General features: G+C 43.8%; 1 protein-coding gene across 2 annotated transcripts in view; it reads left to right on the forward strand.

The window, feature by feature from the left end:
- Positions 1-14,201, forward strand: part of DHX30 (DExH-box helicase 30) — a 574,174-nt gene that overhangs the window by 394,480 nt on the left and 165,493 nt on the right. For both annotated transcript variants that reach the window (XM_085628644.1, XM_085628645.1), the window contains one exon: positions 13,508-13,701. In XM_085628644.1, the coding sequence (XP_085484770.1) occupies positions 13,508-13,701 (194 nt within the window). The remainder of the gene's footprint in view (positions 1-13,507; positions 13,702-14,201) is intronic.

Genomic DNA, 14,201 nt, shown 5'->3' on the forward strand with positions numbered 1-14,201 from the left:
CCTACCTTTGGTCGAAATCAGTCATTGGAGATTTTTATACTAATTGTAGTCTCCCAGAAACGGATAATGAGATAACTGACATGTTAACTGATTACTTTTTTCAGTCAACTTTACTCTGTTTCTTCTGTAAGAAACCCTCTCTTGTGTTGTCTCAAACCACATGTTGCTCTTACGAAGCATGAAACAGTCTTATTTTAAGTCATAGTCTTTATCATCCATGTCTACCACTTGTGAAAATTCGAATTTCTGTAGTTTTCTGAAATTTACTTATTTCCTTCCTTGGAATAATTGTCATCCTAAAAAGAACTTTTTTGTCTGGGGTTGTCGAAGTAGGTTGTTCACCTATCATCCCCCAATATATTGCCATGGGATAGGTGTTACACTTTTTGGCTATAGCATAGAGTTAATATGTTTATTACTTTTCCCGATATCGAAGGATCTTGGAACAATTTGATAGCACATGAGTCAGCGAACCTGTTCATGTAGGCATAGTAGGTTAAACTTAAACACTTCTTGGTTCGACTTGGTTCTCAACCACTCGCTAAAGTGCCACCTATTCAACAATGACCATGATCAATAAATAGCTTCTGAAAGTTCCTTGTAAAGGTTTTGTGTAGTTGGCTTCTGATAAAGAGTAGGCAACTCACTTCCTCTGTCTATTTCTTTGGTCTTCCTTGCTTTCAGCTCAGTTATCCTGTGTGCTGCTGTGTGGTCAATCTATGCTCGTAAGCGGGCCCTGCTCCCATGTATTCTTTCCTTTTCCCTATTTGCTACCATCACATAATAGTGTCTTAGAAATAGTCTCTTTCTCATACCAAGCAAGTCGTCAGTGTGGGGTGAAAGGTTCAAATCATAAATTATCTTGCTCTGAGATAACAAGTAACTTATATTTCCATAGAGGCATTCCATTTATGGCCCATACAATGGCTGCATGGAGGTAACCCATCTGAACAATGGGCATTTGTTACAGGTAGGAGGGTAAAAGCACTGAATCACACAGCAGTCATTCACCCACAACTTGCAAGCTTTTCTAGCTAGATCGTGCATGTTCATTTCAGGGAAGTGGTGTTTCTCACTGGGGAAATGAAGGTACTTCGGAAGCCGGCGTCTTCTGTACCTCAAAATTCAGTACATCCAATGGTTTGAGCCTCCAAACCTGTTTGTTTACAGTGGTCCTAGCCAATCTGAGAGTTGCGCATTAAGTCATACTGACGCTCCCCTTGCACGCACCCTAAACTTGTTTCTCCACATCAACCATGATGCTGTCATGCAAGCTTCTTTCGTTGTGAGAGAGTCTGTCTCTCTTGCTTCAATGCAGTGGACCAAGTCTCTCCCATAAATCTGATAGCTTTTGTGGATATCGTTAAAAAAAAATAGAAGGGTTCCACTGGAGAGTGCATCCCCCATCGCCATATGATCATAAGCTGGACACGTACTATTAAGAAAGGTCCATACTGCTTCAGATCCATCTGTGTCACCTGTTATTGAGTCTACCTCCCATTGATAGTGGTGAGATTGTGGGAAAGAGTTGACCATCTACTGAATGAACCAGAATCCTCCCTGCAAGAAGAAGCAGAAGTGGGTAAAATTCACCTAGGTCCAATGATCTGTGGCCAATTTCGCTGGTAAACATAAAGAACTTGGAAAAGGTCAGATATCATGAGTCTTAGTTTATACATACAGAAGCAGATCACCCAAACTTCACCTGCTTAGGTGAAATAATTCTTTAGCCATAGCATGTGTCCTGTTATTTCGCCCTGGAGAGTCAGAACCACTCCATAACCAGTTAAGCCTTTCCCAGTGAATTTTGCTCTTCCCCTTTCAATAAAGTTGCCTTTCAGAAAACAGAGGTGATATACTCTTCAGCAACTACACGTCACATGTGGATGCCTTTTTTTTGGAAATCGAGTCTGAAGAAAGTGACAACTGGGAAAGCTTGTCTTCTCAGCTTAGGGATGCAAGCCCTTTGTTTTTGGTTAGCCTTGTGTGTTCCTTTTGTCCCCTGGGGTAGTTATGTAGATCTGCTTAATAGCTAAGCCATGATGACTGAGGAACCCCCTAAAGTCTAACCCTATTCTAAATAGGTTTGGCCCTTAACCCAGGGCATGCAGTGGCAAGTAGTGGAGAGAGTTGGTTGAAAATCATGGGGCACAGGCCCGTTTTCCTGTACCCCTACAAGGAAGATGTACCCTTTAACCCTCTCCCTTGTTAAATGTCTGTCATGTCCCCATCTTGCTTTTATATTGTGTGGAATGTGTGTGTGCATATGCATTCTTGATTGGCAGAGTCCGTTTAGATTGATTTGTGTGCTGCATATTGCGATGGCTGTCCTTTATGAAAAGCTTCCATGTTGTGACTCGCCCATCAGCATGCTATTTACTGGCTATTAGTCTGGATAGGCACTCATACTGGAGAAGGAAATGTTACCGAATTATAACCATAGTTGGCTATAATGGATATATTTCCTAGAATACGTCGCAATCAAACATTTGTAACAGCTTTCAGATGTGGATACTTACTTAGTAAATAACATGCCAAGTTGAAATGATCTATGCTGTCCTAAAAATGTCCGTACCAAGTCGTGTCGTATGGGTCGAAATGAAATCCGTTATGTTTACTTGCAAATGAAAATGCAATAAAATGATTTATAAAAATAAATAAAAAACATGCCGAGTTGAAGCTGAGCATTGTCGACGTCCATTCTCTCATGAGAAGGCTACCCCTTTTCTGGTCTCGCCTGAGCCAGCGCGCATGCGTTGCTCTGCGAGGCTTCTAGTAAGGACTTCCAACTCAGACCACACGCTCATGCGTGTGTTTTTTCTTTTTTTGCTCACACGCTATTGGCCTTTGCGTGCGTCTTTCTAAGGAAGACAACACGCAATTGCCCAAAGGCAGGTGCACATCCCGCCTTCTCTCTCCCCTGGCCTAGGGAGCTCGGGAGCGAGCAGTGGCCCCGCACTGTGCCTGCTGCATTCCTTAAATTCTTTGCAGTGCGCGCATGCGCACCACTCGCTGGCTTTTTTTTCTTTTCTTCTAGCGTCTTTGCAGCTCACGCGCACAACTTGCAGGCTCACTGACCCAACATTATCACAGGCTTGAAGCTTGAATGCTGTCAGCTCGCCAAGCTGCTGGTGACCTTGTGGAGAAAAACGAACAGTCAAGCGTGTCGGGGGACATACCTGTTTTGGGACGCACACACCCAGCTCCTTCGCCTTTTTTCTCCATTGAACCCGTTCTCACTGCACGGACTACTCCATTCAACCCTTATTTCCGCGCCATCAATCTTTTTTTTATTATTACCTGTCTCTTGTTCATAGCATAAACTCTTATAGGGCTACCTCTGCCTTCTTTCCCTGTCGACTCTTGCAGCCTCCTCTGCCTCTTCCAACTCTGTATCCTCATCGCTGTCTCTCACCTTCCCTCTCCATTTCAACATTGCGTAGACAATTGCTGATGCTATTACCCTGTGGCATTTGTCCGATTGGCTCCTGGGCTTGCTCACTTTTATTTTGTGTTCCCTGCCCCACTCCTGCACTTTCGTCCTGATATACTCTGATGACACACATGCAGGGGGCGGGGGGATACTATCATCTCTAAAGTGTGCTTCCCGGCCTCCAAATTACGCAACCACTGTCCGTCCAACGGCTGCTGAATCTCTCCTAAGCCTACCCCGCCCTTGCGGCCGTTCTCCTGTTTCCAAATGAACGCGTAAAGCAGCCATAACAGTTTAGTCCGCATTGCTTCTCACCCAGCGTGCTTCTTTAAAAGATGCCTGCCGCTTCACATTGCGTCTCCCACTCCCCAACCTCTTCTTGCCTGCCTCTGGATCTTCTGATGCGGTGGTGAGCAGACAAGTAGGGTCACCTCCACACCTTCTGCTGAGCGCCTTGTTGGATGGGCCCGCATGCTACTCCTTGGACCTCTAAAGCACATGGGCCCAGCAAATCTTCTCTGCCTGTCTTGCACAGAGCCCTGCGGTGCCTCCTCAATGCACATCCCACCCGCACTTATTACTGCTGTACCACCCAAATCGAACTGCCCTGCCTATCCTAACCAATTGCTACCCTTTTCTGTATTGCCGTACACTCCCTTGTACTACTCCCAAACCTCGAGGTACTTCAAATGCCAACCCCACAAGTCCAAACTAATTGAAGAAAATGCGCTGGTACTCCACTGCTCTAAAATCTAAAATGGCTCCTACCCTTGTGTGGCTCACAAACCAAACACCCCTTTTAGCCCCTACCCATCTGGGTTCTGACTCAATCAGGTCTTGCAGTCCCTGGACTGCACTACTACACCCAAAAAGCTGGGTGGCAGGGGAGAGGGAGAACTTCAAGGTCAACTACCCTATAAGCTCTTGTTTTAGTAGTAAGCAGTATGCTAAACTAATTGCTCACAATAAAGATCAGTCGAACTCTACAGTTGTGGAGTGTAATTGAGTAATGTCCCCAAAGATCACATCACCAGCGCAACACCACCATTAAAGTGTGGCTTATTCTGCACATTTGTTATCTACAAATATTTGACGTTAAAAACAAACATAAGGCTTGCTATGTTTGTGGTGAGATTTAATTAGCCGAAAACTCTGGTACGATCCTGTTGCATGGAACAGTAGTAGACTCTTGTTTCCACCTCCCTCATGCAGAAATGTGAGTGTAGCTTCCAGTAACTTAAAACAGGATCGGCCTGCAGGCATCCCTCTTCACTGCCATTAACATGCGCGCCAAGAGACCCTCACTTTCTACAAGGGTCTGGTAAATGCCGGTTAAATAACTGTGCAGGCGTTTCCACCTCAAGCATCTTATTTCGAGAGACATTATGAATCATAACTTTTGAATTTCCTTGTAAAGACGAAATCACCGAAGACTGCATTTGAACGAAGGTCACTTTAAGTTAATAAACATATTTTCATTTTAGCTCGCTTGGCACAAGCAACATAGTATCGCATACACGCTAAACGAATTATATTATGCTGTGTAAGGGACGTCGAAGGCAAAAAAGAATAGCGGCTCTATGGTATTGAGTTGAAAGTATTTCTACCGGAAGTGCGGAACATAGAGAGAAAGTAATGATACCAAGCAAGGCTTGGAAGAAGATAGTACAGTACATTCAGAAAATATGTACACAGTATACAGATTTACACCGGCAGGACAAGAACTCTTTCGCAGCATCTATGTTTGCTGCCTCATTAGTATTCGACCCCCCTCTGAAATGCACAGTCGTTTCGAAGCTACATAACCAGTAAGCAAGTACCGCTGCCTTCTTGCCCTATCTTGATATTCTAAATTTCCAAATTGAAATTTTAAATAGTCCCTTAATCCTTAAATTCCAGGCATTTTAGCTAGAACAATCTTATTTTTATAGACTACTTTAAAGTAGTGCGAAAGCTTAGCTGCAACCACACATATTCCTGAACTAGCATCATCGATTTGGTGTCGACACAAGCCAGGGATTATTTTGTTGTCTTCAGGGGTACAATAACGGGTGCCCCATTTATTGGGGGTTGCACAGTACCTAACTCCCATTCGATTTTTGTTAAATAATTAGCATCATGAAACGTGCTCTAAGGTTGAAGAGATTTTGCCTTTGCTGGCTGAAGGTACGTGACAATGCGGGCTATGATTTAAAAATATATATATATATATTGTTAGCAGATTGCAATGGTGGGAACCTAAGTCCAAAAAAGTTAAAGATCCCCTTGGTTCAGCCCTTGAACTATGCACCTGGCTGAGCCATTGTCATTGACAGTTTATTTCTTGGTATTTGAAATAAGCCTGGCTTAAGCCATACATGCAGAGAGGTATTCAGATGGTAATCTGAAATTTATTCACATTGTTGAGGGAGAGGAGAAGCATCGTGACCCACTCACTGCTTCACGTTTCGTGAATCCTGACCCTCACCACACAATGGTAATGAATAGCACATATTCTGTCCAAATAAATATACAGGGTACATAACGTATAGCTGTGTAATATGGTCCTATATTTTTGTCTACAGCGACATCATGAACCCTGTCGCTAAAGGCTGTCGCTAAAGGTCGTAAATGACACCAGAACCCAGGATGACAAAGATACATACTAATGTATTTTCATATTAAATATTTTTTGAGTAGACACCTTGAAAAGTATTTTTTTTATGTAAAGCAGTGCATGTTGTGATGTAAATCATAAAAGTGCAAATATTTGTATATTGTCCATGTAGAGACTCCGTAGGAACTGTATACATTTTATGGCAAAAGCATTCTATGATGTAAAACTGAATGTAATGATCGTGAGTAGGGAGAAGAGCTGTGCAAGCAGATCACTCCTTGAAGTACTGGGGCCTGTAGTGATGATAAAGCTATTTCTAACTAACTACGGGCATCGTTTTCTCTACAAATTTTGGCGACGACTGGCCCTAGCACATAAACCCACGTTGGCTGCAGATTCTGTGTGTTATGTATGCTTGGCACATTGAGGTGCTAAAATTGAGATTTTAAGGGTAGTGCTGTCCAAGGCACTTTGTATGGTACTGTGGTGACAGTTTTTGGGTACAAGTGCGCGTCATACTTTTACAATTTAATGCAAGGCTGCCTGAGTGGTAATTTGCTTCAACCGCCGTCTCCAACAGGGCACTGAGAGGCACGTAAACTGTCATCCCAGCATGCACAGACTGAGTATCACCTTTGTTAGACGTTTTGCTTTTATTACTCTTTTTGTTTTAAAGTCTTGATTGTTTTTGCTCAATTTGCCATGGCATCAAGCAGTGCTTTGAATTTAACCCCACCTCAACCTTTTATACCAACCTCTGGCGAGAGCGCACTTAAAGGCAAGCGTGGAAAGAATACTTTCTCAATTACATTTCTACTCTAGATGAAGATGATGACTTTACTTCTGATGCGAACAAAAACACAAGCATTGGCATAGCCAATAGGTCTCACCTTTGAGACCTTATAAGTGTTTAGCCATGCAACCGTTGATGTTGTTGCACCAAGGATATTGTGCTGCATAACTAAATACTTATAAGGTCCCAAAGGCGAGACCTATTGGCTATGCCAATGCTTGTTATTAAAGAGATGGATTTCTGCAATAAGCAAAATGACTTGTGGATTTTTACATTGTAAATAATACTGAAATTGTTGTAAAAAAAGATACTTACATACTTGTTCAGAGATTCTTTAAAATAATGAGGATTCATCATAATGAGATTAATCTTAAGTGAATCCCCATAACTGAGAACTACGGTCTTAGACAGATTGCCTCTGGACTGTTTTTGAAGCAGCTGCACTTTGATGCCGTTTCATAGTGACTTCCAATACTTTACAGATTGCCTGAATGAAATAAATTCAGTAAATGCTAGGCTGCTATCTATGAAATATTGAGGATATTTTACTTTTCCACACAATCAACAATACAAGAATTCATTCCGTGGTGAAGAGAGAAGTGAGCAGGATTGTCTTGATAACTGAATAAAAAAGGTGTGCTTTAGGTTATGTTAACTAAGCCTGAGCATAGCCTAAGCAACTAGGTTCGAGGCAAATGAGCTGCAGAATACATACTTGTGCATAGATCGCTATCTGGTGTTGGGCTCGGATGTTTGCACTTTGTTGTTGTCTTGGAAGAAGTCTTTGTAGTCACGAGATAGGTGACTCCTCCTATGGACGATAGTGCGCATGGACATCGACTCCATCCTTAGATTGTTTTTTTCCACCATCTGGTTCGGATGTGAATTGCTGCGCTCCGGTACCGTGTTTCCAACCTTTTTCGACGTGCAACCCATCACCACTCGATTGTATTGTTTCGTTTGCATGCCCTTGGACACGCTAACCTCAAAATTCCGGTCGTCGACGCGGGCCGCTGGGCCTATCTGCGCCATTCAGCCCTACGGCTAATAGAAAGGACTCAATTCAAAAAATGCCCCCAGTGTGGAGCTAAATTTCCATACAGTGACCACCACAAGGTCTGAAACCTTTGCCTCTCACCAGAACACGAGGAAAGGGATTACCAGGCCTGCGCCTCTTTTGGCTCCAAAAAGACTATTAGTGATCGCCGGGCTTGACGACACGTTATGGATCAACAGGCTACACCGGTGCCACACGACATTTACGACGAAGGCCCCGAGGTTCCAGAGGCAGAAGATTCGGAGGATCTTGACATCGTCTCTGAAGCTGATGACTTCGATTCCAATGGCCACATTACTCCAGGTCAACGAGTAAGTACAAACATCCATGCCCCATCCGATAAACAGAAAGTTCTGGTCAAAACTTCGCCTGAAGGCCTAGGTCGAGACCGAGGGAACATTTCAGAAGCCCCGGCTCCGAATACAAGAGAAAGCCTTCCAGCGGCTCGAGACCGAGCAAGCCGCATGTTGGTACCCATAAAAAACCTTCGGTACCGAAATCAGGGACACACCCTATTCCCGTTACACCCAAAAAGGCCTCGGTATCGAAATCTCCGGCACTGAAAGACCATAAGGCCTCAGAACCGAACAAACACCAAAAACCTTTGGATCCGAAGAAGATTTCAGACTCGACACTGACATCGAAGCCAAAGAAGCACAAGACCCCTTCTACGGCTCCAGAGTCCAAATCGAAACCACGCTCGGAACCGAAGAAATCGGCACCGAAGGACGACTACCAGCAGGAAGAACTGTTTCGGACAGATCCTATCGAGCCGAAACAAAAGACATTACATGTTGACCCAGAAAACAGGCCATATTGTCGATATCCCAGCAAAGAAGAGGAAATTGGATACCTCACACTCTCCTGAGGTACATGTGAAGAAAAGAGACTTTGCAACTTCACCCCCAAGACCCACTTCTCCTATTCTTCCTACCAAACCTTTGTCTCCTATACACTCTCCTATACTTCCATACTCACCCTTACCACCACAGGATGAGGATGATCTAGGGGACGGGGTGGACATGATAAGGATCCTTTAGATGACCCTGATGATAACACTACTCCACCACAGGATACATGGGAAGATTACAACAATCCCACAGATCCTCCAGACCTTCCTGATCCGGATGTATACCCATCTAGGCCATCCCCTCCAGATGACAATATAGGTTTTAGTCAGCTCATTAATAGAGCTGCGCAATATCATGGGTTTGAACTACATTCAGACCCTATGGATGAAGATTTCCTACTAGATACATTTGCTCAGTCACAAAAATCAATACATAAATTACCCATGCTTAAAGGTGTAATTAAACATGCACCAGACATATTTAAAGACCCTGTCAGGACCAGGATTCTCAATCCTCGGATTGATAAAGTATAAACCTGCTCCTAACGATCCAATTTACATTAAAGGACAACTCCCTTTAGATTCTTTGGTAGTCTCAAATGCAAGAAAATGTGCTAATTCCCAAACCTCTGGTGATGCTCCACATCCAGACAAAGAGTCTAAACTGCTAGATGCATCACACAAACAAGTTGCCTCCCAAGCAGCCAATCACTGGAGAATAGCTAATGCACAAGCACTGCTTGCCAGATATGACAGGGCTCACTACGATGAGCTTGCAGAACGTATTCAACTTTTACCTGACCAATACAAAGCCAAGGCCAACGATCTGGTCCAAGAGGGCAAGTTAATTACAAATGCATCCATCATTTGTGCCCTCGATGCAGCAGACACTGCATCTAGATCTGTCAAAACCACTATCTTACTTCGCAGACATGCATGGTTGCACATTTCTGGGTTTAAACAAGAAGTGCAAATAACTATCTTAAATCAGCCGTTCGATCAAGAACACCTCTTTGGCCCAGCTGTGAATACAGCTTTGGAGAAAATGAAAAAAGACAGACACTGCAAAATCCATGGGAACATTACAATCTCAAACACCACGAGGTTCCTTTAGTCGCTCCTTTTATAGGGGCGCATCCAAAAACATTAGCACAGACCCTACTTCCTCCTCCTACAAGTGTCCCACACAAGCATTCCCCAACAAGGCATATTTTAGAGGTGGGTTCAGAGGAAATAATAACAAGGGTAGAGGCCAAGGTAACAAAAACTGAACCTCCCCTACTACCAAACAATGACTTCCCTCCTCTCCCTCCAGACCATTCCACTCCGGTCAGAGGAAGACTCTCACACTTCCTACCTGTCTGGAACTCCATCACTACAGACAGGTGGGTAAGACAAATTATCCAGTTTGGTTACTGCCTGGATATTACCGCAACTCCCCCAACCATACCACCCAAACAACGTCCAATGTCCACGGAACATCTAACGCTCCTGAAACAGGAAGTTCTCTCACTTCTTCAAAAGCATGCAATAGAACCCGTTCCCCTTCAGCATCAAGGTACAGGGGTTTACTCCCTTTGTTTTCTCCTCCCCCAAAAAAGACGGTACTCTTAGACCAATACTAGACCTCAGACCTTTGAATAGCTACATACAGTCAGACCACTTTCACATGATCACCCTTCAACAGGTCCCCACTGCTCCAACAAGGCGATTTCCTTGCCACTCTAGGTCTCAAGGACGCCCACTTCCATATTCCTATACACCCCACTCACAGGAAATATCTAAGGTTTGTAGTGGACGGTCAGCACTATCAATTCACGGTCCTCCCATTCGGAGTGACCACAGCACCCAGAGTCTTCACAAAGTGTCTAGCAGTAGTAGCCGCTCACTTGCGAAGACAACAAATTCATGTGATTCTTCCATACCTGGACGACTGGCTCATAAAAGCCAAGTCATACAGCCAGTGTGTTCATCACACTCGCCAAACAATTCAGCTGCTCCACAACTTGGGGTTCACAATAAACCTCACATCTTCAACCGTCCCACTTACATCAGTATCTAGGAGCCACACTAGACACTTCCAAAGCCCTTGCATACCCCAATCCAGTCAGAATACCCAGTATGCAAACCCTCATAGCAACATTTCAGCCCCAACACTCACTACCAGCTCGAGTGTTTATGCAGCTAATAGGAATGATGGCCTCTTGCATTCTCATAGTACCTCACGCAAGACTTCAGATGCGCCCTTTACAAGAATGTTTAGCACGCCAGTGGAACCAGGCTCAAGGTCCACTTTCAGATCTGGTGTTGGTGGACAGCCGCACACATCGCTCTCTGCAGTGGTGGAACACACAAAACCTTTTTAAAGGGCGGCTGTTCCTAGACCCAGTTCCACAGATAGTGCTAACAGTGGACGCATCGCTCACTGGCTGTGGAGCCCATCTCTTAAACCATACAATTCAGGGCAGGTGGACCCCTCAACAAAAAGTGCTCCACATCAATCACCTGGAGTTACTGGCCATCTTTCTAGCATTAAAATCATTCCAAACAAATCTCATCAACAAAACTGTCCTTGTCCGCACGGACAATATGACAACAATGTATTATATACAAAAACAAGGAGGAGCACATTCTTTGCAACTTTCTCAACTAGCGCAAAGCATATGGAAATGGGCCATCCCTCAAAAGATATACCTTCTAGCAGAACATCTTCCAGGGATACACAATCAGTCGTCAGACACAGCACATCCACGAATGTGAACTTCATCCACAAGTTCTTCATCCGTTTTTTCAGATGTGGTGCCACCCAGACATAGATCGGTTTGCCACACATGCAAACGCAAAATGCTCAACCTTCACCGCCAGGTATCCACACCCATTGTCCAAGGGCAATGCGATATGGATGAACTGGTCAGGCAGATTTGCGTACGCTTTTCCGCCATTCCCACTCATTCCATTAGAAGTGCGCAAGCTCAAACAACAGTCTCTCAAGATAATCCTGGTTGCTCCAACATGGGCCCGGCAACCATGGTTCACAACACTCCTGGAACTCTCAGTAGTTCCACACCAAAAACTACAACTCTCCCCAAAGCTTCTTACACAGAACCATGGAGAGATAAGGCATCCAGATCCAGCTGAACTAAACCTAGCAATCTGGCTCCTGAAGTCTTAGAGTTCGGCTACCTCAACCTCCCACCTGACTGTATGAACATTATTAAAGAAGCTAGGCGCCCTATCACTAGAGCTTGCTATGCAGCCAAATGGAAAAGATTTGTTAACTGCAATACCAACACAATTGACCCACTAGATGCTTCAATTCAAAACATTATTTGCTATTTAGTGCATCTACAAAGATGTAATCTGGCATACACAGCCATAATACTACATCTTGCTGCCCTTGCCGCTTACCTACAAAACAGACAACATTTGTCATTGTTTAGGGTACCTGCCATCAGTTTTTATGGATGGCCTTAAAAGGATAATTCCTCCCACAACCCCCCCCCCCCCCCCCCCCCCCCCCCTCCAGTGTGGAATTTAAACATTGTCCTTACTAGGCTCATAGGTCCTCCATTTGAACCTCTACACAAATGCGAACTGCAGTTCCTTACACGGAAAGTAGCTTTCCTTGTCGCAATCACCTCTCTCAGAAGAGTAAGTGAGATCCAGGCTTTAACCATACAAGAACCATTCTTAAAAATACATCATAACAAAGTGGTTCTTAGAACAAATCCGAAATTCCTTCCAAAAGTAATCTCTGTTTTCCATCACAATCAATCTGTGGAATTACCCGTTTTTTCTCCAAAACCAGATTCTGTAGCAGAGAGAGCCCTTCACACACTTGATGTCAAAAGAGCTATACTTTATTACATTGACAGAATTAAATCTTTTAGAAACACAAACCAACTGTTTATAGCTTTCTCTCCACCTCATAAAGGAAACCCCATCTCCAAAGCTGTAATTTCCAGGTGGATAGTCAAATGTATTAAAATATGCTACCACAAAGCAAAACGCACATTAACAATTCCCCCTAGAGCGCATTCAACACGCAAACTAGGGGCTTCCATGGCATTCTTAGGAAACATTCCCTTAGATGAGATTTGTAAAGCAGCAACATGGTCTGCGCCACACACCTTCACCAAACACTATTGTGTAGATGTGCAGGCAAAACAACTAGCTTCTGAGGGCCAGGCTGTTCTTAAAACACTTTTTCAGACAGACCACTGCAACAGATACAGGTGACCACCGCTAAGGGAGAGGACTGCTATACAGTCTATGCACAAGTATGTGTTCTGCAGCTCATATGCCTCGAACAGAAAATGCTACTTACCAGTATGCATCTGTTCTTGGCATGCAGAGCTGCAGAATCACATATGCCCACCCGCCTCCCAGGTACCTCTATCTGTTCCAGGGTTCTCTTACTTAGATGCATTACACATGGACATCTTTTCTGTTTCTTACAAACTCCATCATTTCCCTTCATGGCGATAAACAATCTAAGGATGGAGTCGATGCCCATGCGCACTATCGTCCAAAGGAGGAGTCACCTATCTCGTGACTACGAAGACTTCTTCCAAGACAACAACAAAGTGCAAACATCTGAGCCCGACACTAGATGGCGATCTATGCACAAGTATGTGATTCTGCAGCTCTATATGTCAAGAACAGATGCATACTGGTAAGTAGCATTTTCCTTACCTGTGTGCAAATTAAGGAATACCTTGGTTCTGTATTTGGCCAAACACAAGCATTGATTTTCATATGATTTAATTATTTTGTAGGAGTCTTGGACGAAAGGGAAGGCCTGACACCTTTGGGACAGCGTCTTGCACATATTTCCACAGATCCTCGCCTAGCTAAGGCCATTGTATTAGCATCCATCTTCCGTTGTCTCCATCCTTTGCTTCTCATCGTTGCTTGCTTAACTCGAGACCCATTTGTCAGCAGCCTGCAGAACCGACAAGAAGTCAATGAAGTGAGTATGCGAGTTTCCCGTCTTGGATAGGCGTCACAAGGCATGGTGAAGACCTCAATGAAAGAGAACTGTCTGGCTGGTTCTTTTCCTTAGTGTTTTTTGTCAGCAAAGGAGTGATGTGCTATTCTCAAGTCTTTACTATGTGGAATGTGTGCTAATTATGCACCATCACAAATAGGAGGAAACAAAAGGGACATTTAAACCAAGTTATCAAGTGCCCTTCTTTGACACTGTTCTAAGGGTGTTTGGAATAAATATTTTTTCAGTGTATTTATGAAAATCTAAGTATCCTTTGCATCTTTTGTTTGTGGCAGTGGTGATTTTCTGGGATGCATGGTTCAATTTGCTGGCTTGGCGTGTGGAGCCATCTTGGATTCTCTTTGTTTTCTTTTTTGGCGATGATGTTTTTTAGATCTTCTCCGAGTGTTGCATTCTGCGAGAATGATTTTATATACAACGTGTGGAGCTTCTTTCCTTGGTATCATTTACAGGTCACTATT

Source organism: Triturus cristatus, chromosome 10 (genome assembly GCF_964204655.1).
Source record: "Triturus cristatus chromosome 10, aTriCri1.1, whole genome shotgun sequence".
In the NCBI taxonomy this organism is placed as follows: Eukaryota; Metazoa; Chordata; class Amphibia; order Caudata; family Salamandridae; genus Triturus; species Triturus cristatus.